Source organism: Euprymna scolopes, chromosome 6, assembly GCF_053919585.1.
Source record: "Euprymna scolopes isolate OS-2025 chromosome 6, ASM5391958v1, whole genome shotgun sequence".
In the NCBI taxonomy this organism is placed as follows: Eukaryota; Metazoa; Mollusca; class Cephalopoda; order Sepiida; family Sepiolidae; genus Euprymna; species Euprymna scolopes.
In genome coordinates, this window is record NC_136487.1 from 121,384,535 (window position 1) to 121,410,422 (window position 25,888).

Genomic DNA, 25,888 nt, shown 5'->3' on the forward strand with positions numbered 1-25,888 from the left:
CACGGAATAATAAGGTTAAAAAATACACATTGTTGGTGCCCCCCTCATTTAAATATACCTCTTTCTCTTGTTGGAATTTCTTAATCCATTATATATATATATATATATATATATATATATATATATATATATATATATATATATATATATATATATATATTCCAATTTTCGGATTTTTTAATCATGTCCAAACGCATTGTATTTTCTTTTGGTGGATTGATTGTTGCTATTTCTTCTGATGAGTTAAGAGCAAAATAAATTAACTGATTGATATAATAATTAAGTGAATGATTTTGTGGTATGAAACAGACACTGTCAAGAATTGCAAGTGTCAATATATATATATATATATATATATATATATATATATATATAGAGAGAGAGAGAGAGAGAGATAGAGAGATAGAGAGAGAGAAACATATATATATATACATAAAAATTGGTTATTAAGATATTGGAAGCATCATTACGAATTTAAAAACTTTGAATAAACATTGAATATTTGAATATATATATATATATATATATATATATATATATATATATATATATATATATATATATATATATAGTAATTTATAAAATATATATGGCTATTAAGCTACACTGAATATTCGGCGTTTCATCCACTCTAGGATTCATCAGGCTTATGCGCGAATTCTGTGGTTGTTTCTCGTTTTTATATGGTCCTCTTCTGTTGAGGATTTACCCTCACAAGCATATTCGATACTACGGATATCGGCCTATATAGAGATGACGGACTAGCTATAATAAAAAACTCCAACAAAGTCAAGGGAGAAAACTTTAAGAAAATCATACACAAGGAAATGAAAAAATTAGGCCTAAAAGCAGACGTATCAGCTAACATAAAAATAACAAACTTCCTGGACGTCACGTTAAACTTAGATAAAAGCACATATGAACCATACTTAAAAGATAACGCTACTCCAATTTACGTAAACCCTAAGTCCAATCACCCACCATTAATTATAAAACACATTCCTAACTCGATCGTAAGTAGACTCAGTAATAACTCAAGCGATGAAAATGCATTTAACAGGTCAACCAATATCTACGAAACAGCCCTAAAAAATAGTGGATACAAAAATATCGATATCAACTATAAGCAACAAAACACCAACAACTATAATAAAATTAAAAATAGAAGAAAAAGAACTATAATTTGGTATACGGCCCCATACAATCAAATGTTAAAAACAAAACTTGGCAAGAAATTTCTAGATCTTATAGAAAAACACTTTCCCGCAACCAACCCCTTACACAAAATCTTCAATAAAAATACCTTAAAGTTATCCTGCAGTTGTTGCGAAAATTTAAAGATGATAATTAAAGCACATAATAACAAAATACTAAATAAAACAATGTAAACAACAACAAAATAAACAATAAAAAAAGTAGACACCATGACAGAAATAAAACCAACACTAGCAGAAATAATAATAATAATAATAATAATAATAATAATAATAATAATAATAATAATAATAATAATATGATTGATTAAATAACAAAAAAACAAAAAAACAGAAAAACAAACAAACCAACCCCAGACAAGAACAACCATACCATAAATAAAAATACTAATAACGAACAAGATAAATGCAACTGTAGACACCGCACACTTTGCCCAGTTCAAAATAAATGTCTAACAAAAAGTGTAGTTTATCAGGCAACAATATTTGCGAAAGAAAACCCGAATAACAAGAAATATTACATAGGCATGACTTCCTTAGATTTCAAAACCCGATACTATGACCACAAAAGTACATTCAACAATAAAAAACACCGTATAAAAACAACACTAGCGAATAAATACTGGGAACTCAAAGAAAGCGGACATTCGCCGGTAGTCGAATGGAAAATAATAAGACAAGCTACCACGCGTAGGCATTTAGACGACCCTTGTAAATTATGCGTTCATGAAAAATTTGCTATCCTGTACTTTAAAGAACCCCAAAATCTATTAAACTGTAGAAGAGAAATAGCAAATAACTGTGTTCACAAAATAAAGCTTACTCTAGGATAGCGATACAAAATAGCTTTAAAACTAACAAAAACAATAGAAAATAAACAAATAAATAAATTAAATAAGCATGAATATACATAATCGATCACATATATGTATGTATATATATATGTATATATATGTGCGTATATGTATGTACACATATGTATATTTATATATAAAAAAAAAAGGAAAAGGTCTGCCTTAAATCACTAACCTAGTTCTAAAACAGATCCTTTGTTCGATAAAATGCATGCCCATTGGCTGATAGGAAGGGGCGCGGTGGATACTAGAAAGCTGATTGGCTAACTAAAATCCTCAACAGAAGAGGACCATATAAAAACGAGAAACAACCACAGAATTCGCGCATAAGCCTGACGAATCCTAGAGTGGATGAAACGCTGAATATTCAGTGTAGCTTAATCGCCATATATATTTTATAAATTACTAACTAGCTCTACCTACGTATTGAGCACTTTTGAAGTAAATACTTAAAGTTTACACATAAATCTATACTTTCGTATATTAATTTTATGTTAGTAAATGAAGTAGTTATATATATATATATACACATACACATATATATACATATGGGCATATATACATACATGTACATACATATATATATACATACACACACACACACATATATATACACACACACACACACACACACATATATATAATATGATTGTGTTATCAAAGAATATATTTTTAACAATGCAAAACTTATCAAGATAAGGTAAACTCCACACTCTTAAGAAGAGCAAAAAATATATTAAATGAAAAATGAGGAATGAAAGTTATATATAAATTTATTACATCATCAGGACAATAAGGAAATGTAAAGGAGAAAATGAATAAAAAAAAATCCTCGTTAGGCCATGGCATTTCGAAGCTAAATCCTTCTCATTAGAAAAGGAGAGGGGCTATAATCATACAAAATATAAATATAGAAATACTGGCTTAGTAACATTTAGATATAGAATGAGAATGGAGGAATAGGATAATATGCAAACATTATTAAAAATTGGTACAATATATGTGTGAATCAGAAAGGTTGTATATATGTAGACAATAGTAAAGAAAATATGAGCCGCTATGAAATATTGGGTATCATTAAATCAGAGCCAATAATAAAAGGAGAAAGGATCTTTTTTATGAACAATATGGAATCCATTTTCCTTTTAAGATTTACCTACATTTCTTCTTACAGAGGATTTTTCCGTTTGTTGTATATATATATATATATATATATATATATATATATATATATATATATATATATATATAACTACTTCATTTACTCACATAAAATTAATATACGAAAGTATAGATTTATGCGTAAACTTTAAGTATTTATTTCAAAAGTGCTCAATACGTAGGTAGAGCTAGTTAGTAATTTATAAAATATATATGGCGATTAAGCTATACTGAATATTCTGTGTTTCATCCACAATAGGATTCGTCAGGCTTATGCCTGACGAATCCTATAGTGGATGAAACGCAGAATATTCAGTGTAGCTATCCTATAGTGGATGAAACGCAGAATATTCAGTGTAGCTTAATCGCCATATATATTTTATAAATTACTATATATATATATATATATATATATATATATATATATATATATATATATATATATATATATATATATATATATATATATATATATAATGTCCTAGCAAGCCAGCTTTAATTTTGCTGCTTTGCAATGAATTCTGCTTCGGATTTTTTTGCTCGGTTGTCTCCCCTGTGGCCTTGCCAGACTACTAATAATATGATTGTGTTATCAAAAAATAAATCTTTAACAAAGCAAAACTTATCAAGATAAGATAAGACCAAAACTACTGCTATGGTTTCAAGTGATCTGAAATATTAGCAAGGGGAGACTTGATTCGAAATATTTCTCATATGTTATATCTTCCCTCTTTTGGAAATATTACTATTTCATAGCTAGCTATAACATATACTGACTCAATGCGTCTCGGGTAGTCTAATATATATATATATATATATATATATATATATATATATATATATATATATATATTGCTTAATCGCAAAGGAAGCTGCCAAATAATCTGACGGCAATACATAATTAACATTTATATTTGCCGGAATTTGTAAAGAAATTACCAAGATGTTAATGTGTATCTATATGAATAAATGAGAAGTAGTTTACAGTATAGTTGTGAATGAAATGTTTATTATTTTAAATTAGCATTTCAAGTAGTTTGCGAAGCGATAGCAAGCTGGCAAAGCCAATTTGGTATAACATAAAAGCAATTGACGTTTCTGAATTTTTGAGATGAGGATTGGTTATTTGTATTATTTGGATTAATCGGACTACTGTTCTCATCTTGAGTGTGATTTTCGCAACAATTCGGTCGATGTAACCTCCGATCTTCTTCAGGGGTATCTTACGAATTACTTAGGACGTCCATCCAGTCATGGCTGATGGAACAAGAGCATGCTACCCCCGTGAAGTAAATAAAGGGTTTCGCTCGCAATTCCGTTTAAATACCCGAGTTCGACAGAAACATTCCAGAGTTCAACAAGATACACCTGAAGATGGTTGGACGTTACATCGACCGAAACGTTGTGAAAATAACACTCAAGATGAGAATAGTAGTTCGATGAATCACAATAATATGAATAAAAGCAATTGTATATCTTTGCAAATATCCATCCAATATAAATAAAAAAAAAAAAAAAAAAAAAAACTAAAAAAAACAAAGAATGTGCTTACCTGGGAACTGGTTCACCCCTGAATTTGTCTGGCGTATACTCAGTGTGGAAAAGTTGCAGTCCAGTGACAGCAAATATATAGATGATAATGATGAGTATTATTGTCAAGTAACCTAACGAGCCAAGTGTATTGAGGATGATACACAGAAGCAGTCTCATTGTTGTCCAAGATTGAGCCAAGCGGAAAACTCGTAACTGAAATAAAAAAAAAAAGAAAACATTTTGAAGATATAGAAAAAGGAGATAAATCAATAACTTGTAAAGTTAATGGTAGAACATTACCTTTCCGCATGATTTGTTACATTTATTGAATGAGTTTCTAATCAGCATTTTGTTTAATTTTCGATTTTTGAGCGATTATCGAGGCTCGACTATGACTCTAATGAAGCCACTTTTTTTTTTTTTTTTTTTTGTTCTAACACGACAGGCATTACATCACTTTTATTCTTAAATTGTGCCCAAATCCATGACAGAGCTAACATCTGTTTTGCCTCAACTGCCCTCTTCCCTCGCCTCTCTGTCAGGCTTGGGCTTGTTATCTCAACTCTCACATGCACACAGTCATAGGCATACGCACTCAGACACTAACGCACATACGTACACACAGCTCATTAGCTTTTCTCATTATCGTCTGCTCATCAAAAACTAAACAGTTTGAAGCAAAAACCACGACAGAGCTTATATCTACTTTATGCCAACTTCCCACGCCTCTTTGTCGATCGCTGGGGAAGCTATAATACATTTCTCAATTCACACATGGACATACAGTCATATGCATATACACTCTGACACTAACTCACACACATACACATAAAGCATTAACTCTTTACAATGTCGTCTGCAAATCAAAAACCAATATATAAATTTATTCATTTTAATACGGGGTGACCCCCCCCCCAAAAAAATAGAGGACATTCAATTGTTTTTCTGAGCATCTTGCAGTCCATAGAGAAAAAAGGCCAAAGACCCTAGTGTTTTGATAGTGTTTTGAATATAATAAACTAGTTATGACCAAAGTTTCATTTCATTGGGACAAAACACTAAGAAACGGGGCCTAATTAGAGTTGGGGCCCGTTTTTTGGGGTCACCCTGTATTTCACTGAACTTATTACAATGAAAACAAACAAAAATTAACTCTTATTAATAACTTTTAATCAAATGTAATTTTTGTAATTGATCGAAGAAGTTTGGATTATGATTTTGCAGAATACACTGCCCTTAAATTATCCTTCCAAACTTCTCCGATGTTTCAGTGTATGGATCGTCTTTACTTTGTGGAGACTTGTAAAATTTAAACAAACATTTTACATTTTCTTCCATTTTTTTTTTTTAAATATATATAAAAAAATTTTTATGAATGTATACTTTCAAATTTATTATTTTTCCTGCCTTTCCCATATAATATTTCGGTACTTGTACAGTTTAATCAAGACATGAAAAAATGAAAATATCAAAAAAAGTTTAAATCGTACGCATCCGTTATGGAATGAAGTTCCCCGAAAAAAAAAATTCACTTAATTTTATCAAGTAGTTTTTGTTTTACAGCGATAAAACAAGTTGTTATGATACCGAGCAAAAGGTTCGATTTTTAGGAAGAAAAGCTAGTATTAAAGATAGGGAAGGAGTGTCGGCGCTTTAAACTGAGTTATCTCCCCGTGGCGTTTCTAAAATCCAAACAAAAATTTAAAAAAATCCAAGATATCTGCCTTCAACATGCTGTCATAAAAACGTTTTTTCGCTGTAAAAAAAAAACAAAACAAAAACTATTCGATCAAATTAAGTGAATTTTTTTCGGAGATCTTCAATTCAAAACGGATACGTACAATATAACCTTTTTTCGATATTTTCATTTTTTAATGTTTTAATTAAACTGTACAAGTACCAATATTTCTATCGCTCTCTCAAATTTCAGTCATGTTCTATGAGAAGCTCGATATAGTAGTGGGAATTTGGATGCCTTATGAGCTCGGCATCTCAAGAGGTTTAGCCATGTACAGCATACCACATCCTGCGTCAATTCAGTAACATACATGGATACCTCAGGCACAAGGCTGCATAGAAAACCAAGGAAAACCTGGATTTAGATTACTACTGGGGTTCAGTGACCTTCCATAGTCTAAAAAGATACTATATTGAGAGCAAGTGTTACATGCCATTTTGGATTCACTTAGAGAGCAGCTGAGATGGTTGGAGGAGGAGATCTGCTCGAAATGGTGTTGAGCACTAGGCCAGAGTCATTTCAGTAACTCTAAGTTTTCTCTGAACTGGCGATTGATCTGTGGTGCCCTGCCTCTTAATGACAAACTCTTCCCAACTAAAACTAGCCTAAACCCTCTTTGTAGCGCTGCGCGGATGTTGAAAAAGAAAGGGCTGCGCACACCTTTGATTGCAGCAAACAGTATGAGCTTTGAGAGTATGACAGTCAGGTGATCACTTGCATTGTCCCCAAGCAGTTGTTAGCCAAGATATAACATCTGTGATAATGTGATGCCTTTGTCGGAGAAGAAACACTCTGATGTAAAAACTTGAGGTCTACCATCTGCTCTGTCATTGGGCAACCATTGCACCGACTGAGATTAGCAATTGGGTAAGGTTCTATACAAAGCCTTCGCCACCATAAACAAATCATCTGTGTAGATTTCTGAAAACTTAGTCGAAATCGACAGGAGTATCCATCATATATATATTTAGTAATTTTTCTCTCTCTCTCTCTCTCTCTCTCTCTCTCTCTCTCTCTCTCTATATATATATATATATATATATATATATATATATATATATATATATATATATATTTATATATATATATAATTATAATAGTATGATAAGATGTTTTTTTAACATGTTTTATTAATCATTTGTTCATATTATAAGCTCTGTTTCCTTTTCAGTTTTATTGAGCTTTTACATCTGGTTGAGATTACTTTACTTGTAAATATTAACTCTTTAATATTTATAATATATTTTAAGTTTACCATTTTGATTACCTTGGTAAACTTATAATTTATATTTCTTTATATATATAATAGGACAACAAGAGTATGAAATGAAGACACAAAACTATATATAGGTAGATATAGAATCGATCATTTATTGAATAATGGAATACAGGCAAAATTTGGGGGATAGAAGGGACTCTTTATGCCAGGGCATTTCGAAGCCTATTGCTTCTCATCAGAAGAGTAGAGAAGGTGCTAGGTAGCATAGGGGAGATGCGGTGTCTAGCGTAAGGTTCATTAGGGATGAAAAAGATTAAGAGGAATTATAGAATGTTGGGGGAAGCTTTATTGAATTCTAAATAAATAAGGAGAAGCTTATTATATATAGTATGATATATAAGAATATATATGGTCTTTAACATAGTATTGAGATTAAGGGGTATATGTATTATGGTTAAATAGGGTGGGTATTGTTGCTGTGTGGTAATTTATTTTAATGGTTTGTGGGGTGTCTATTTTCTATGGAGTGGGTAATTTAGTGGGTATAAGCTCCAATAATTATTGTTGAGCTTCTATATATATATATATATATATATATATATATATATATATATATATATATATATATATATACACACAGGGTGTTCCAAATCTTTTTAGTAGTTTCCAAGATATTGGCAATTAGAATGACGTCAAAATTTTTGGAACACCCTATATATATATATATGCGTGTATGTGAGCATATTTATTTTTCATGTATTTCAGCATATTTATCTTTTGAACAAGGGATACAGATTACTTCTTTATTCCATGGAGTTTCAAAGAATAGTTCTTATCCTCAGAGGAAAAACAATTAGAAAAATGACATATATAGACTGGCTATAATTTTGCTGGTTATCCCATAGCTTCTAAATCTGAAAGATGTAAGGTTCTAAAAATAATATAGATATAAAAAAAAGGATATTCAGCTTAAGGTCCATGCGAGCAAATAGTAAATGTTAAATGTGGATGTGTAATATATGTGATTACACCGCTTTCATCCTGTTATGTTAATGCTTACTTACTTAGATATATGAACTCCCGCGTTCTGTGACGCATGAGGCAGGCAAATTATTTTCAATCTGAACCAAGATCCAACGCGTCTCTTCAGTTTCTATCCGTTGCAATCAAATCTCAATTGTTTGTTTCTAGTTCATTTTTGGTCTTCCTCTTATTCTTTATTTTTTTCCATCAGGAGTACATTGGATCACTGTTGATAATTTTCTCTATGCCCAACCTTAGGATACGTTCGAGTCAGAGTATGTCATCGTTTGCAGATTATTGGCGATACGAACTGTTAATTAGTGCAGCTCCATTTGATCCCTAGAATTTTTCTGAAGGCATTTGAAATCAAATGCATCTAATTTCCTCTCTTGGTTGATTTTGAGATGCCAAGTTTTATTTCCATATAGCAACGTGGGTACGACATTGCTGTTATAAAATCACGTTAATTCTTGCGTCCTGAAATTTTAATTGTTAACGGTTCTTCTGGGATTGTACTGGTTTTTGACGTCTGACTTCACATGCACGTTTTCAGCTTTTTTGTTAATTTATTTTTCTTACCTGAAGATGATTCGATGAGGAATCGAAATTGTTAGTGATACATAGTTATAATGAGTAAATATGTATTCTGGGGTAGTTAACACCTGTATATTCATGATAATATGGATTCGTCTAGCCCTATGTAAGCCAAACATTTCTGCCGTTTTTTAATACTCTATTCTTGTGGACGACAAAATGCTTCGTGTTTTTTCCTTCTCAATAGAGTTAAAATAAATTCTCAAATGTCTTTTGTTCTTTGTGGAAAATTGAACATTTTTTTTTTCTGTTAAAACCACATGTACGTGATTTTATTTTTCTTCGTGAATATCTTCCCCATAAAGTCACGGGTTTTCTGTTTATTATTTCTTAGACACAGGTTTACCTGGTGAGTCTATTTGTTTTTTTTTTTTTTTTTTTTTTTTCAAAATGTAAGAACTTTCAATTTAACTAGTGGAAATGATAGCAGATTCAGACTTTGGAATTACAAAAACAGAGAAAAAAAGAAGAGAAAGAGAAAGAAAAGAAGAAGAAAGATAAATGAAAGGAAAAAAGAAGAGAAAGAGAAGAAAGAAGAGAAAAAGAAGAAAAAAAAAAGAGAAGAAAGAAGAAAAGGAAGACAAGCGGAAGAATAGAAAGAGAAGAGGAAAGAAGACAATTCAGAGACAAATACCGGAAATGCAATCACAGGCAAAAAAAAAAAAAAAAAAAAAAATGACTAATTAAAGTAATAGCGAAAAAAGACAGCAACGAGTCAGACCAGAATGTTTTTTTTCACAAACCGCGCTCTGGTTAGCATTAGAAACATTTCACTATCGTCCTGAAGAGGAGTGAACTTTTGAAGCCTATTTTTGCAGAGTTAGTGACGTATTCAGGATAGATTGCAAGTCATGGAGTGAGCAGATGAAGATTTGTCTTTTATTGCTAAGATTGGGAGCTGTGGAACATAAGTTTGTAGACTATATCCTCCCTAAACAGACGAGCGAATTGTCCTTCGACAAGACAGTGAAATCTTTCATGGAATTATACTGTCCAAAAAATCAGCTTCTTCCATAAAAGATGGAGATGCATCAACCTGACCCGCAAAGAAGACCAAGATTACATCACATTTGTTTCAGTCGTAAATAGGCACTGTGACGACTTTGGACTATCCTCATTGACGGCCAACAATTTTAAGGTCCTGATTTTTATTCAAGGCTTAGTGTCGACCAAGGGTGCTGACGCCGGACACTAAACAGATTGGAAAAGGAACCAAACATAGCCCTTCAACAATTAGCTGAGAAATGCCAAAGAATCGTCTTGGAGAAGCAAGACTCCAAAAATATAGAAGGGGCAGGTGTAGCACACATTAGAAAGGTACAGAATAACAAAAATCTTACTCTCCAAACAGTCAAGCGACAGCCAAATATGACCCTTGAGAAAAATCCCAAAACAAACCTGAGTTACCCTATTACCTATGCAAAGGATGTGGAGAATTCCACTGGCATACCAATCCAGGAAATATGATTGATGCAGACGCAATGGACACAAAGCCTCACATTACAGAGCAAAAGGACTCTGTAGGAGCTACGTAAAAACAACGAGGACTCAAGTGGAGGACAAAAATGTACGGAAGTAGGTGACAGTAAAAATGGGGGACAAGAATGTTAAACTTCAATTTGACAGTATGGATTTGTGCATCATAAACCACCATAATTTGTGCAAAATTGGAAAACCGAAAATGATGAGAACCAAGAAAGAGGCTCGTTCAATAACTGGAGAAAGAATAAGATTTGGAAGTTAGGTTACCACTGACGTAACGTTGAAGGGAAAAACACTGAATCTCAAGGTGTTTGTATTAAAAAATACTAATAAACTTTATGGGACAAACTAGATAAAAAAATTGAACTTTAGGACTCGCCCATGAGCGATTTTTATCAAAAGGTGGGCAACCTTACAGCCGAAGTTGAAAAACTAAAGAAAGACGTGAAGGAGTCGTGCCCCAATGTTTTTTTTGGACAAACTAGGCTGCTGTACAAAAATGGAGGCGAAGTTCAAGTTACAAGACAATGCCATCCCAGTCTCCAAAAGGAAATGCAGTGTACCGTTTGCCTCTGTACAAAAGATTGACGTAGAACTAGACGGGCTCGTCAAAGCAGGAATTTTGACCCCAGTCAAATGGGCTGCCCCCACCGTGTATGCAAAGAAAAATTCAAATGATATCAGAGTATGCACAGACTTCTCGACCGGGTTGAATGCTGCACTTAAGAATCATCATTACCCACTACTCAGCCCCAAAGAAGTTTTTACGAAACTAAATGGAGGGAAAATATTCTCAATAATAGATCTGAGCAAAGTGTACTTACAGATTCTCGTTGAAGAAGAAATCTCAAAACTTTTGTGCATTACCACTCACAAGAGACTATTTAAGTTCAATAGATTAGCTTTTGTGATCCAAGTCACATTAGCTATCTTTCAACACATAATCAACACGATGTTGAGCGGTCTTGACTTTTTCATCAGATACCTGGACGATATTCTAATGAAATGCGAATCTATAGAGCAACATAGAAATCACGTTTTTCAGATATTCGAAAAGATAAACGAGTACGGCTTCACACTTAAAGACACCAAATGTGAATTTTTTTTCGACTAAATAAAATAGCTCGATCAGATAATAGATAAGAATGACAGACGGCCTGATCCAGAAAGGTCCATAGCAATAAAAAATATGCCTGAGCCACACGACATAACAACACTGCAAAGTTTTTAGGCTTAGCTAATTACTGCCAAGACTTCATTTTCAATATGCACACATTGTGCGCGCCTTTAAATGAACTACTGAGGAAAGACAAGGTTTGGAACTGGACCATAGAATGCAAAATGGCATTTGAAATGCTAAAAGAGGTGCTCACATCGGAGCTATTCCTGACGCATTACAACACAGATTCAGACATTACTGTCACAAGTGACACGTGTATCCTGCATGAAATACCCGACGGTTCTACGAAACTGATAGCACACGCACCAAGAACCCTACTACCTGCAGAAAGGAATTATTCTCAGACAGAGAAAGAATCCTGAAGCATCATCTTCGCGGTAACAAGATTTCACAGATTTCACCATGGACGACATTTCAAACTTCAAACGGACCACAAGCCGCTGATCTTTATCTTTGTCTCAAAGAAAGGGTTGTCTAACATACGGCAAACAGGATCCAAAGATGAGGAACAGTCCTATTAAATTATGACTTACGACGAAATTGGGACATGCAGACGGGCTATCCTGGTTAATACCAAGGAATGGTGAACCACTTGAAGACTCGGTGATCGCATCACTGCGATCAGAGAAAGATTATAGTTCGATTCTATGCAACAGTGTGAAAGAACTTCCCGTTACTCTGGATGATATAAGGAAAAGCGTAAAGTAACGATTTTATAAGAGGAACCCCCCCAAAAAAACTGCAGACTGATGAACAAGTAGCAAAGGTTTTCTCAACATGCGACCAGGTATTATTATATATATAGAGAGTAGTTGCTTCAGCGATCCTCCAAAAGAAAATCTTAAAGGATTTTCACACAGGACATCCTGGCATCAACAGAATAAAAAGTTTAATGCGTTCATACATGTACTGGAAAAACATGAACAAGGATATTGAAGAAAAGTTGAAAGCATGCAGATGATGTGCACTAGCTACTAAATAGGTACGGATACACGTGGACTATGTGGGGGGCCACTTAATGGACAGTACTACCTCATAGTGGACAGCTCTCATAGTAGTGGACAGCTTCTCTAAATGGCCTGAAGTCTTTAAGTACAAAAGCCCAACTACTGACTTCACTATAAAAACTCTTCATGAGTTATTCGCACGGTTCGGAATGGTCGACTGTTTAGTGTCAGATAACGGCACTTAGTTTACATCAGGGGACTTTAAAGAGTTCATGGAGGACTTCCAAGCTTCCAAGTCTGAAAGAAGTAATGTTCTAAAAATAATATAAGTATATATAGATAAAAAAGGATATTCAGCTTAAGGTCCATGTGTGGCGGTGTAAATAGTCAGTAAGCAATAAATTTATACCCCAATATATATATATATATATATATATCTATAATATAAAGCTGAACGTCTGTGTGTGTATCTGGTCACGAATAGGCTCCTATATGGTTGACTATTATAGGAAACTGATCACATATAATGATAGAAGATGTATTGAGACACAGGAATGGGTATGTTTGATCTGGCATAATGATGATGATATATATATATATATATATATATATATATATATATATATATATATATATATATATATATATATACTAGCAGTTCAGCCCAGCTTTGCTCGGGCCCTATGTACTGTCCATAACTTGCCCAACGTGTGAATACACTTTATGTAAGATTTCAAATGTTTAGTCCAAAAATTGTCTTAGTAATTTCGTAGAGACCGCAGAAGTAAATTTTTTATAACTTGGACCCCAATTTTGACCCCTTAACATTTATTATTTTGGTCTCAAATCAAAGTAAAAATTTTTACCCATGTCTAAGTTACCTAGATCTAAAATTTCAAGTGTTTAGGGCCAAAATTGGCGGAGAAATTTGGAAGAATCTGCAAAGGTCAACTCTTTCAACTTGACCTTTCGGCAGCCAAATTTTTGCCCCAAAACTGATTAAAATGCTTGCCACATATCTGAATACCCGTTATGTATAAATTTCAAATGTTTAGACCCAAAATTGGCTAAGTAGTTTGCGAGATACCGCAAAGGTCAAATCCTTTCGACTTTGACCCCTTGGCAGCTAAAATTTTCGACCCAAACCTATTAAAAAGCTTGCCCTATCTCTGAATACCCTTTATGTAAATTTTCGAATGTTTAAACAAGAAATTGGCTGAGAAATTTGGTAGAGACCGCAGCAGTCAAATTTTTAAAAACTTTGTCCTCAATTTTGACCCCGTAACATCAATTTTGGGGGCTCAAATCAAATTTTAATCCATGTCGACGTAACCTACATTTAAAATTTCAAATATTCAGACCCAAAATTAGCGGAGGAGTTTGGTAGAGTTTTCAAACGTCAAATCGTTGAACTTTGACTCCTTTACAGCCAAATTTCTGGCCGCAATCTGATTAAGAAGATTTTCCCAAATCGCAATACCCCTTATGTCAAATATCGAGTCTGTAGACTGAAAATTGACAGAGTAAACGGATCACATAGATTTTCCCAAATCTTAGTACCCTATATATCAAATTTCGAGTCTGTAGACTAAAAATTGACAGAGTTATTGCGTAGGGAAATGTACACTGACAGACACGTTCACTTTTATAGGTATATAGCTCTATACTCCTATAAATTTGTGTTTCTTTTGCGTGTATTGATATTCATATTAAAAACCCTCTTTTCTATTTATTTAAAAAGAAAATACAATTTTCTTATATATTTGTTGTGGAATTGTAGTCACTAGCAAAATATCTATCTAATTTGCATATCTTTTAAACATTCATTTTAATTAATTCCCTATTAGTTTTTTTCGGTTTTCTTATGGGATAATCATTTTTAGTTAACTATTACGTGTAATTATATTCATGCAGATATTCTACATGATTTATACTTGCATAATATTTGCATAAAATCTTTACAGTAAACAAAAAATTTTTTTCCATATATATTTATGTATACGTATATATTTTTTGTTGCATCTATAAAAGTGAAAGTGTCTGTGTGTCTGTGTACATTTCCCTACGCAATAACTCTGTCAATTTTTAGTCTGCAGACTCGAAATTTGATATACAGGACACTCAGATTTGGGAAAATCTTTGTAATCCGTTTTCGGCCAGAAATTTGGCTGTTAAGGGTTTAAAGTTCAACGATTTAACCTTTGAGAACTCTACCAAACTCCTCCGACTATTTGGGGTCTAAACACTTGAAATTTTAGATATAGGTTCCTTGGAAATGGATCTAACTTAATAACTTGATTTGAGCCCAAAACAATAAATGTTAAGGGGTCATAATAGGGGTCAAAGTTAAAAAACTTGACGGTTTTTTTTTTTGGCTCAACATACACATGCAAACACCCGGACAACACCGGGCTGAAATATGAATAAAAATCAGGACTTTAAAGTTGTTGGCCGTCACTGAGGATAGTCCAGAGTTCAGTTAATATTTGTATGTCAGTACTGCATATATCCTCCGTGAACTCATTAGAAAAATACTAGAAAGTTCTCAAAGAGGAAAAATGCCTAGCCATGCAATATTTAAAATACAGAAAGAACCGAAACAACTCAAATCGAGTTCATTCTTTACGGCTTTTTAAATTTCTCATTACACTAATGCTTCTACTGTAATAAGATTGGTCTTAATATTTGCACATGTACACGAGCGCATTTCATTGCGATTATTAGACATTATAAAACGGTTTCCCCAACAAAATTGGGAAAAAAAAATCAGCGATCTTCAGCTATGCTGTAAAATCTTGACAATGAAAAACAAATGACTGTATCACCTTGAGGAATGCTCATGAAGTCGAAAATTTAGATTAAAAAATTATTTATTTGAAAAAGGATTCTACATCGTATTATCTGCTTTCTTTACGAATTTTCATATATATATATATATATATATATATATATATATATATATATATATATATATATATATATACATTATATATATATATATATATATATATATATATATATATATATATATATATATTAGTGGACCTCCGACATACGAGATTAATTAATTCCCGGATGAAGCTCGTATCTCGAATTAAAATGGCACCATTAAGAAGACGTAGTGAAACAATACACACTCGACCACCTAGCGGTTGCATCTGGTAACTCGTAACTTGGATTTTCGCTCGTATGTAGGGGAGGATTTTTGCTCTGAAGCCATCTCGTATCTCGAATTTCTCATAAATCGGGTAGCTCGTATATCGGGAGTCCACTGTATATATATATATATATATATATATATATATATATATATATATATATATATATATACAAGATAAGTTCCAGATTTTTTTTTTTTGTACAAGCATTTAAATTTGTTGTAGACTCTGAAAATGCAGTATGTTATTGGTCTGCATCATATGAGATGGTATTTATTTGCTCCCCCACTGAGCAAATTAGGCACAAGGCCGTTTTTAATGTGAGGTAAAAACCAGCTCCCCTAAAAGGGGTCACTCTGGTTACCAAAAATAATAATTGTCCCAGTATAGAGGGTTCCCCCTCCATTGACTGGTACAAATTATCTTAAGTGCAGTATCTGCCGGAACAGATAGTATTTATTTGCTCCCCCACTGAGCAAATTAGGCACAAGGCCGTTTTTAATGTGAGGTAAAACCAGCTCCCCTAAAAGGGGTCACTCTGGTTACCAAAAATAATAATTGTCCCAGTATAGAGGGTTTCCCCTCCATTGACTGGTACAAATTATCTTAAGTGCAGCATCTGCCGGAACAGATGGTATTTATTTGCTCCCCCACTGAGCAAATTAGGCACAAGGCCGTTTTTAATGTGAGGTAAAAACCAGCTCCCCTAAAAGGGGTCACTCTGGTTACCAAAAATAATAATTGTCCCAGTATAGAGGGTTCCCCCTCCATTGACTGGTACAAACCATCCCAAGTGCAGCATCTGCCGGAACAGATGCTACACTTTGATCCTGACCAAAAGGCCAAGTATTAAGTCTGCATCATATGAGATCACTGACCAATTTTTATGATTTCAGATTCAAATGCTTAGCCACAGAAGGTGAATTTCAGAAATGCAATCTAGACGTGGGGACATTTAAGAAGAACGATATACAATTTAAAATCTGTTTTAAACTTGGAAAAAATGCCACAGAAACATATGGAATGCTTCACACTGCTTTTGGACCATCCTGCATGAATCGAGCATCAGTTTTTGAGTGGCATAAGAGATTCAAGGAAGGGAGGGAATCTGTGAGGGATGATGAGATGTGTTGGAGGAGCAAGGGAATCAGAAAACCAGAGTAATTAACTAAATAAAGAATTTCATGTGTCTATAGAGGCAATAAGTGCACATTTTGATGTCAGTGTGGGGGACTGTAAACACAATTATTTGCGAGGAATTAGAAATGTGGAAAATTTGCTCAAAGTTTGTCTCAAGGGTGCTCAGAGAAGATCAGAAAGAATGACGTTGTCATGACAGCAAGACAGTTCTTCCCTCTCCCTATAGCCCAGACACTGCATCAAAACAGTTCCTCACTCTCCCTGTAATCCAGTCATTGCTCCCTGTAACTTTCAGTTATTCCTCACGCTCAAGGAAAACCTTAGAAGCTGTCGTTATGACATAACTGAAGAGATGAAAGATGCTGTGACGAGGGTCATTGACACACTCACACATGAGATCTTTCAGAAATTGTTGGAACGATACAAGTACATTGCAGCCAGAGGAGGTTACTTCAAAAGAGACTAAAGTTTCATGTATGTACTATCTATAAAAGTACCTTTATGAAAAAGTCTGGAAACTTATTGAAGACACCTCGTATACATAAAAATATATACCTGTGTAAAGTATTCGATTATAAAGAAATATAAGAGCGTAATATTTATTTATATTTGTGTCACAGAATTTATTTTAAAAAATTGTTTCAGATCAGAAAACATCGATACTGTTGGTTTTAAATTTAACGGAAAAAGGGCCAGTCTCTGATCGCTATGTCAGACCCTCTTCAACCTCCGTTTATATCTGTCTCTCCGGTAATGGAGTCTCTTGATGATAGAAATAAATACCCGCAATCAAGACACAATTCCTGTAGAGACAGATATAAATAGAGGTTAAAGAGACTCCAACAGAGGAAACCAAAGACTGGCTCACTTTGTATTGGATTTGAAACCGATGGCATCGATGTTTTTTCTGATCTTCTGTACCCCCATATATATATATATATATATATATATATATATATATATATATATATATATATACTGAGTAAATGGTAAAAAACCTGAAAAAAATGCTCAATACTACTATAGAGCAAAATATGTTTTTATTAGCGTTTTTTGGTCTGCTTAGTTACATAGGTTTCCACTACCAGAATCAAATTACAGATCCGATAGTTTCTTCAGAATTGGCAGACAAGATATATATATATACACTCGTGAGCAAAAAAAAAAAAAATGGACCAAACAAATTTTATACATTCTATTGCACTAAAAGCTATATTGAACAATTGAAAAGGAAACTTAAACAAGACTAATAACACAGAACAAGACATTTACTTTAATAAATGCTTAGGATGGAATCGCATTCTCTTTTTATTTCTTTAAAAAATCAATCCTTTTAGACATGTTCTCAACCAAAGTGGAACACTGTAAAGAGGAGATGCTATTCCATTCGCTTTGCACAGTTTCACACAGTTTGTCATTGTTCGAAAAAGTTCTTCCATCCAATGCACGAGATAGTATGGACCAAATATTCTCGATTGGGTTTAAATCAGGGCTTTTGACCTGGCTAAAACATCACATCAATTGAATTATCAGAAAACCATCTTTCTGTGACTTTAGCAGTGTGTGCAGGGGCATTATCATGTTGAAAAATAATGTTCTGTGATATTCCCATCTTCTGGATACTTGGTAACTGTCCTGTTTCTAATATTCGAATGTATTTCTTTGCATTGATTGACTTCTCACATCTAATAAGTTCCTTAACTCCTGCTGCAGTAAAAGTTCCCCATACCATCATCCCTCCATTCCCGTGTTTAATTGTCGTTTTTATGCAACTTGGCGAAAATCTTTCTCCAGTTCTTCGAATGAACCATTCGGGAGAATCGGGAGCATCACTAACAAGACAAAATCTTGATTTATCTGACCAGAAAACATTCCTGAACCAGTCTGTATCTTTCTTGCCATAACACAAGAAAAATCTCTTTCTATCATTGATGTTCTTCTTTGCACACTTTTTAGAAGAAAATCACATTTCTTTCATGCGTCTAGATATTGCATATCTAAAAAGAGAATGTCCAGCACCTTGTTTTGAATTCTTTGCTATGGTCAACATAAGTTTTCTTTCGATTCTTCAAAAAGGTTATTTAAGCCTGTGGTCGTTCTTCAAAGTGGATGCTCTAGGGCGACCAGATCCAGATTTCATTTTTGCTGAGTGTTCAACTTCGAACATTTGACCAATTCATTTCACTGCAGAAAGAGATGTTTTCACATTTTCTTTTCTTAAAATATAAAAAAATCTGCGTGTAAATCATTTTCGACTGCCTTAATCCTGCAATTCGTTTTTTTATATCCTCGCCAAGATGCGGTCTTACCATTTTTAGGATTAATTTTTTCACTTCTCATTATATGCTATAATAATAATGATATGCAAAATATAAATTTTCAGTTAAAATTAACAAAATTTCATGGAAAAACATTGAAAAATCGTTCTTCCTTCTTTCACTCTTGGCCCATTTTTTTTTCTCTTGATTGTATATATATATATATATATATATATATATATATAAATATATATATATATATATATATATATATATATATATATAGTGAATGAATGACAAAAGACTATGTTCCAAAGTTCATGATGTTAACCATCTTATAATTTATTCCTTTAATTCAGTTGACATTTACAATTCTTGACAGTATCTGTTTCGTAGCAAAAAATCAATCACTTAATTATTATATCAATTAGTGAATCTATTTTGCCCTTAACTCATCAGATTGATTGATATAATAATTAAGTGATTGATTTTGTGCTACGAAACAGATACTGTCAAGAATTGTAAATGTCAACTGAATTAAAGGAATACATTTTAAGATGGTTAACATCATGAACTTCTGAATATAGACTTTTGTCATTTATTCACTATATTACTCTGTAATTACATTATATAGATTCAGGTTTGAGATGTTCAAAAGTAGGGATTAATGAACACAACGAAGTTGTTAGATAATGCTCGATAACAAGAGCAAAATATTTTTTATTATTTATTCGAGGGTAAACAGTTACATTTGGTCACTACAATCAGCCATCTGTTTCAGTCAATGAGACTTCGTCAGGCGACCCTGAACCATTCAATAGAAAAAAAAGAAAAGACTGAGCTCTTTTTTCTATGGCGTTGAATGGTTCAGGGTCACCTGACGAAGTCTCATTGACTGAAACAGATGGCTGTTTGTAGCGACCAAATGTAACTGATTACTCTGTAATCATTCCAAAATCAGAAGATGTATTTCATTCGCATTCATAAGTTTTTATTTTTTATGAAGTACGTCTTATATGTGTTTCGTTTTATAGCGGAAGACTACTAAACACCTCCTCAGAAACAAATGTGTATTTCTCAAAAAACTGTTGGAAAGTTTTTTTCATATTGGAATAAAAAGTCATTTCTTGAGAGAAGATAGAAAGAAATGGAGATATATAAAGTCTGCTAAAACATAAATTGAACCTCCCCCCCCAAAAAAAACAACAACAAAAACAGCGCTGACACATTGCAGTGTTTTGAATAGTGTATTGAATTCAATTTTTTTTTTTGACAGTGCCTATAAGTGTTTTTATTTTTTTAAAATTTATATTCATGCGTTAAAGTTGCAGGAAAAAAAAGATGAAGCACACAAACAAGAAGAATACCTATTTATACTTACTAGTCGAAAAGACCGGAATACAGATACACCTTTGAGCCCTTCCACTCCTAAGTCTATTAAGCTGGCAACAACTACGACAAGGTCGAATATATTCCAGCCACTTTTGAAGTATTGCTTATTGAATGCAACAAGTTTTAGTATTGCTTCAATTACAAAGATGGTGGTAAATACCTGCAATCAAAAATAGAAAAGAAAAATAATTAAATAGTGCAGTATTAGAACGAAAGGAGTGCTATGAAAAAGCTAGCAAGGAAACACACGTATACCCGGGAGCAATAACTTTATCGTTAAAATATGAGGCAATTTTTGGATTTTGTTATATTCTTTAATTTCGTTTTTTATTTTAACATTTATAACTTTATGCATTTATTTTAATTCTGAATTATATATATATATATATATATATATATATATATATATATATATATATATATATATATATATATATATATACATATTCACATGCAGGATATTTTTATGGAAACATAAATGGTAAAATTGCCAACTCATTAATGAAACAGCTGTAATGGAAAAATCCAGGAAATAAACGAAGGTTATAAAAAAGAAAACGTGAGTCTTTGGATTTTCAACAAAACTTTGCACTATATATGATCTGTCCCTATTAAATAGACACATTGAGCTTAACTAAAAGTAACGGTGAATGGTTTTAAAATAATAATCTAGACACGTTAAACGAAAACGATATACATTGAAAGTAACGACATTTCAAAAACAAACTTAATATATATATATATATATATATATATATATATATATATATATATATATATATATACATGTGTGTGTGTGTGTTGCATATTAGCATTTTTATTATTATTATTATTATTATTATTATTATTATTAGCAACTCACAAGGAGCTTTCACAGTTCTCTTCGCACTTGTCCAGCAGAGGTCTGGTCAGTTCTCTCTCCTCGGTCTTTCCATCATCCTTGACCCTTCTCAGCTATTTGGCATCATTCTTTTGTGGGGCGGGGCGGTGATTGGGTAATGGGAGAGGATGAGGAGGGATAGAGAACTTATAGATATGTATCTTCTATGTTCTTGGTTCCATGTAACGTTTCTTCATGTTTTGTCTGCAGCAGTTCGTCTGGTCTGTGCGTGTGGCTCATGTGTATTAGTCCCCGCATTAAAAGGTTTTCCTTAATATTTCAGCTGTTTTCATTATTGTTATTCATTTTATCTTTCCAGTCATTCCTCTGATTCCAATTTCTCCCATGCTTTTTTCAAAGTTTTTCGGAATTGTTTCTAGTGCTCCTACTATAGGTACTATCTTGATTTTTTTTATCATCCATATCATTTTCAGTTCTCTGGCTAGCTCTGTGTACTTGTTCCGTTTCTCCTTTTCTTTGATATTTGTCCTGTGGTCAGCTGGAACAGCAAAGTCTACGATTTGGCAGGACATTTTTTTCTTGTTAATTATTATGGCATCCAGTCTTCTTGCTTGGATAGGTTTATCCGTTTGCATGTCCATGTTCCATTGAATTTTGTGATTCTCGTTTTCAGTTACTGTTGCTGGCTTATGTTTTTACCATTTGTCTGCATGTTCAAGATGCAGTTGTTTGCATAATTCCCAGTGTACTGCTCTTTCCACTTAGTCGTGTATGTTCTTGTATTCCTTTTGAGCTAATTTGCTAGTACATTCTCTTACTATATGATTTATCGTTTCGTCTCTTTGTCTACAGAGTCTGCATTTTCTGTTTTCTTGTGCTTTGTCGATCTTTGCTCTGATGTTGTTGGTCCTTATATTATTATTATTATTATTATTATTATTATTATTATTATTATTATTATTATTATTATTGTTGTTGTTGTTGTTGTTGTTGTTGTTGTTGTTGTATAGATTGAATTAGATTTGTTTTTAAGAGAAAAATGCAATTCAAGACAAATATGGTTAAATGACGTTTTAGGAATTTAACTTGACTAGATTCTATAAACAATAGCAAGAAAGAATTTTAGATAAATAAAAACAAATGTTTTCAGGAAAAGGAATGTGCGTTAACAATAACAATAATGACAATACCTGGATACGTGATACAGATGTCCGCTGATAGGATACTTCTTGTGACATGCAAATGATGTAATCACAAAGAAATAGTTTAATATATATACGAAAGTGTCAGTTAGAAGAGAAGGCAAGTCAGTCGAAGAGGTTAGTCGAAGAAGTTAGGCAAAAGGTCGGGGAGAAGACACCATGGAAGCCGGTGGAGTTAAGATTAAAATGTAAAGTCAAAACGTTGTAATCTCCGAAATATTGAAACCATTTAATGTTATTTTGTTTAATAAAACCATTAAATTTCATTTTGTTTAATAAAACCATTTAATTTCATTTTGTTTAATAAAACCATTTAATGTTATTTTGTTTAATAAAACCATTAAATTTCATTTTGTTTAATAAAACCATTTAATTTTATTTTGTTTAATAAAACCATTTAATTTCATTTTGTTTAATAAAACCATTTTATTTATGGAAACGATTTAATTTCATTTTGTTTAATGAAACCATTAAATTTCATTCTGTTTAATAAAACCATTAAATTTCGTTTTGTTTAATGAAACCATTACATTTCACTTTGTTTAATAAAACCATTTAATTTCACTTTGTTTAATAAAACCATTCACTTTAATTTTGTTTGATAAAACCATTCAATTTCATTTTGTTTAATAAAACCATTAAATTCAACATTGTCTAATAAAACCATTTAAATTTCATTTTGTTTAATGAAACCATTTAATTGCAATTTCTTTAATGAAAATATTTAATTTCATTTTGTTTAATGAAAACATTTAATTTTATTTTGTTTAATGAAAATATTTAATTTATTTTGTTTATTAAAAACATTAAATTTCATTGTGATTAATGAAAATATTTCATTTTATTTTGTTTAATGAAACCATTTACTTTCATTTTGTTTAATGAACAGCTTAAATTTCATTTTGTTTAAAAAAACCATTATATTTCATTCTTTTTAATGAAAACATTTAATTTCTTTTGATTAATGATACCATTAAATTTCATTTTGTTAAATAAAAATATTTAATTTTATTTTGTTTAATGAAACCATTAATTGTCATTTTGTATAATGAGAACATTTAATTTACTTTTGTTTAATGAAACCAATAAATTTCTTTTGGTTTAATGAAAACATTTAATTTCATTTTGTTTAATGAAACATTCAATTTCATTTTGTTTAAGAAAACCATTTAATTTCATTTTGTTTAATAAAACCATTACATTTCGGTTTGTTTAATTAAACCATTATGAAAACATTTAAATTCGTTTTGTTTAATAAATCCATTTAATTTCATTTTGTTTAATGACACTATTAAATTTAATTTTGTTTAATGAAACCATTTAATTTTATTGTGTTTAGTAAAACCATTAAATTTCGTTTTGTTTAATTAAACAAAAAATTTCACTTGGTTTAATAAAACCATTAAATTTCATTTTGTTTAATGAAGCCATTCTATTTCATTTTTTGATAAAACCATTTAATTTAATTTTGTTTAATAAAACAATTAAATTTCATTTTGTTTAAGGAAACAATTAAATTTCACTTTGTTTAATGAAACCATTAAATTTCATGTTTAATAAAACCATCTAATTTAACTTTGATTAATGAAACAATTAAATTTCATTTTGTTTGATTTTCTTTAATGAATACATTTAATTTTATTTTGTTTAATAAAACATTTAATTTCATTTTGTTTAATAAAACCATTCACTTTAATTTTGTTTAATAAAACTATTCAATTTCTTTTTTTTAAATAAAACCATTCACTTCAACTTTGTCTAATAAAACCATTTTATTTCATTTTGTTTAATGAAATCATTTAATTGCAATTTGTTTAATGAAAATATTTAATTACATTTTTTTTAATGAAAAGATTTAATTATATTTTTTTAAATAAAACAGTTTAATTTATTTTGTTTAATGAACACATTTAAGTTCATTTTGTTTAATAAAACTATTATATTTCATTCTTTTTAATGAAAACATTTAATTTATTTTGATTAATGAAACCATTAAATTTCATTTTGTTTAATAAAAACATTTAATTTCATTCTGTTTAATGAAACCATTATATTTCATTTTGTTTTATGAAAACATTTAATTTCATTTTGTTTAATGAAAACACTTAATTTCATTTGATTTAATGAAAACATTTAATTTCATTTTGTTTAATAAAATAATATAATCCATTTAATTTCATTTTGTTTAATAAAACGATTTAATTTACTTTTGCTCAATGAACACATTTAATTTGATTTTGTTTAATAAAACCATTAAATTTCGTTTTGTTTAATTAAACCATTAAATTTCACTTGGTTTAATAAAACCATAAAATGTCATTGTGTTTAATAAAATCATTTAATTATATTTTGTTTAATGAAAAGATTTAATTTAATTTTGGTTAATAAAACAATTATATTTCGTTCTTTTTAATGAAAACCTTTAATTTATTTTGATTAATGAGACCATTCAATTTCATTTTGTTTAATAAAAACATTTTATTTTGTTTAATGAAAACATTTAATTTCATTTGGTTTACTGAAAACATTTGATGTTATTTTGTTTCATAAAACCATTCAATCCGTTTAAAACCATTAAATTTAATTTTCTTTTAATGAAACCATTTAATTTCATTTTGTTTAATGAAAACATTTTATTTAATTTTGTTTAATAAAACCATTTAATCTCATTGTTTTAATAAAACCACTTAATTTCATTTTGTATAATGAAAACATTTAATTTCATTTCGTTTAATAAAACCATTATATTTCATTCTTTTTAATGAAAACATGAAATTTCATTTTTTTAATAAAACCATTTAATTTCATTTTGTTTAATGAAAACATTTAATTTTATTTTGTTTAATAAAATCATTTAATTACATTTTGTATAATGAAAAGATTTAATTTCATTTTGTTTAATAAAACCTTTATATTTCATTCTTTTTAATGAAAGCATTTAATTTATTTTGA

The 25,888-nt window shown here is 31.2% G+C and overlaps 1 protein-coding gene across 4 annotated transcripts in view; it reads right to left on the reverse strand.

Moving 5' to 3' along the window:
* LOC145277923 (sodium channel protein 1 brain-like) overlaps window positions 1-25,888 on the reverse strand; it is a 1,166,286-nt gene that overhangs the window by 199,364 nt on the left and 941,034 nt on the right. For all 4 annotated transcript variants that reach the window (XM_080129995.1, XM_080129992.1, XM_080129994.1 and 1 more), the window contains 2 exons: window positions 20,883-21,053; window positions 4,782-4,975 (listed from right to left, as the gene is read on the reverse strand). In XM_080129995.1, coding sequence (XP_079986121.1) covers window positions 4,782-4,975; window positions 20,883-21,053 — 365 coding nt within the window. The remainder of the gene's footprint in view (window positions 1-4,781; window positions 4,976-20,882; window positions 21,054-25,888) is intronic.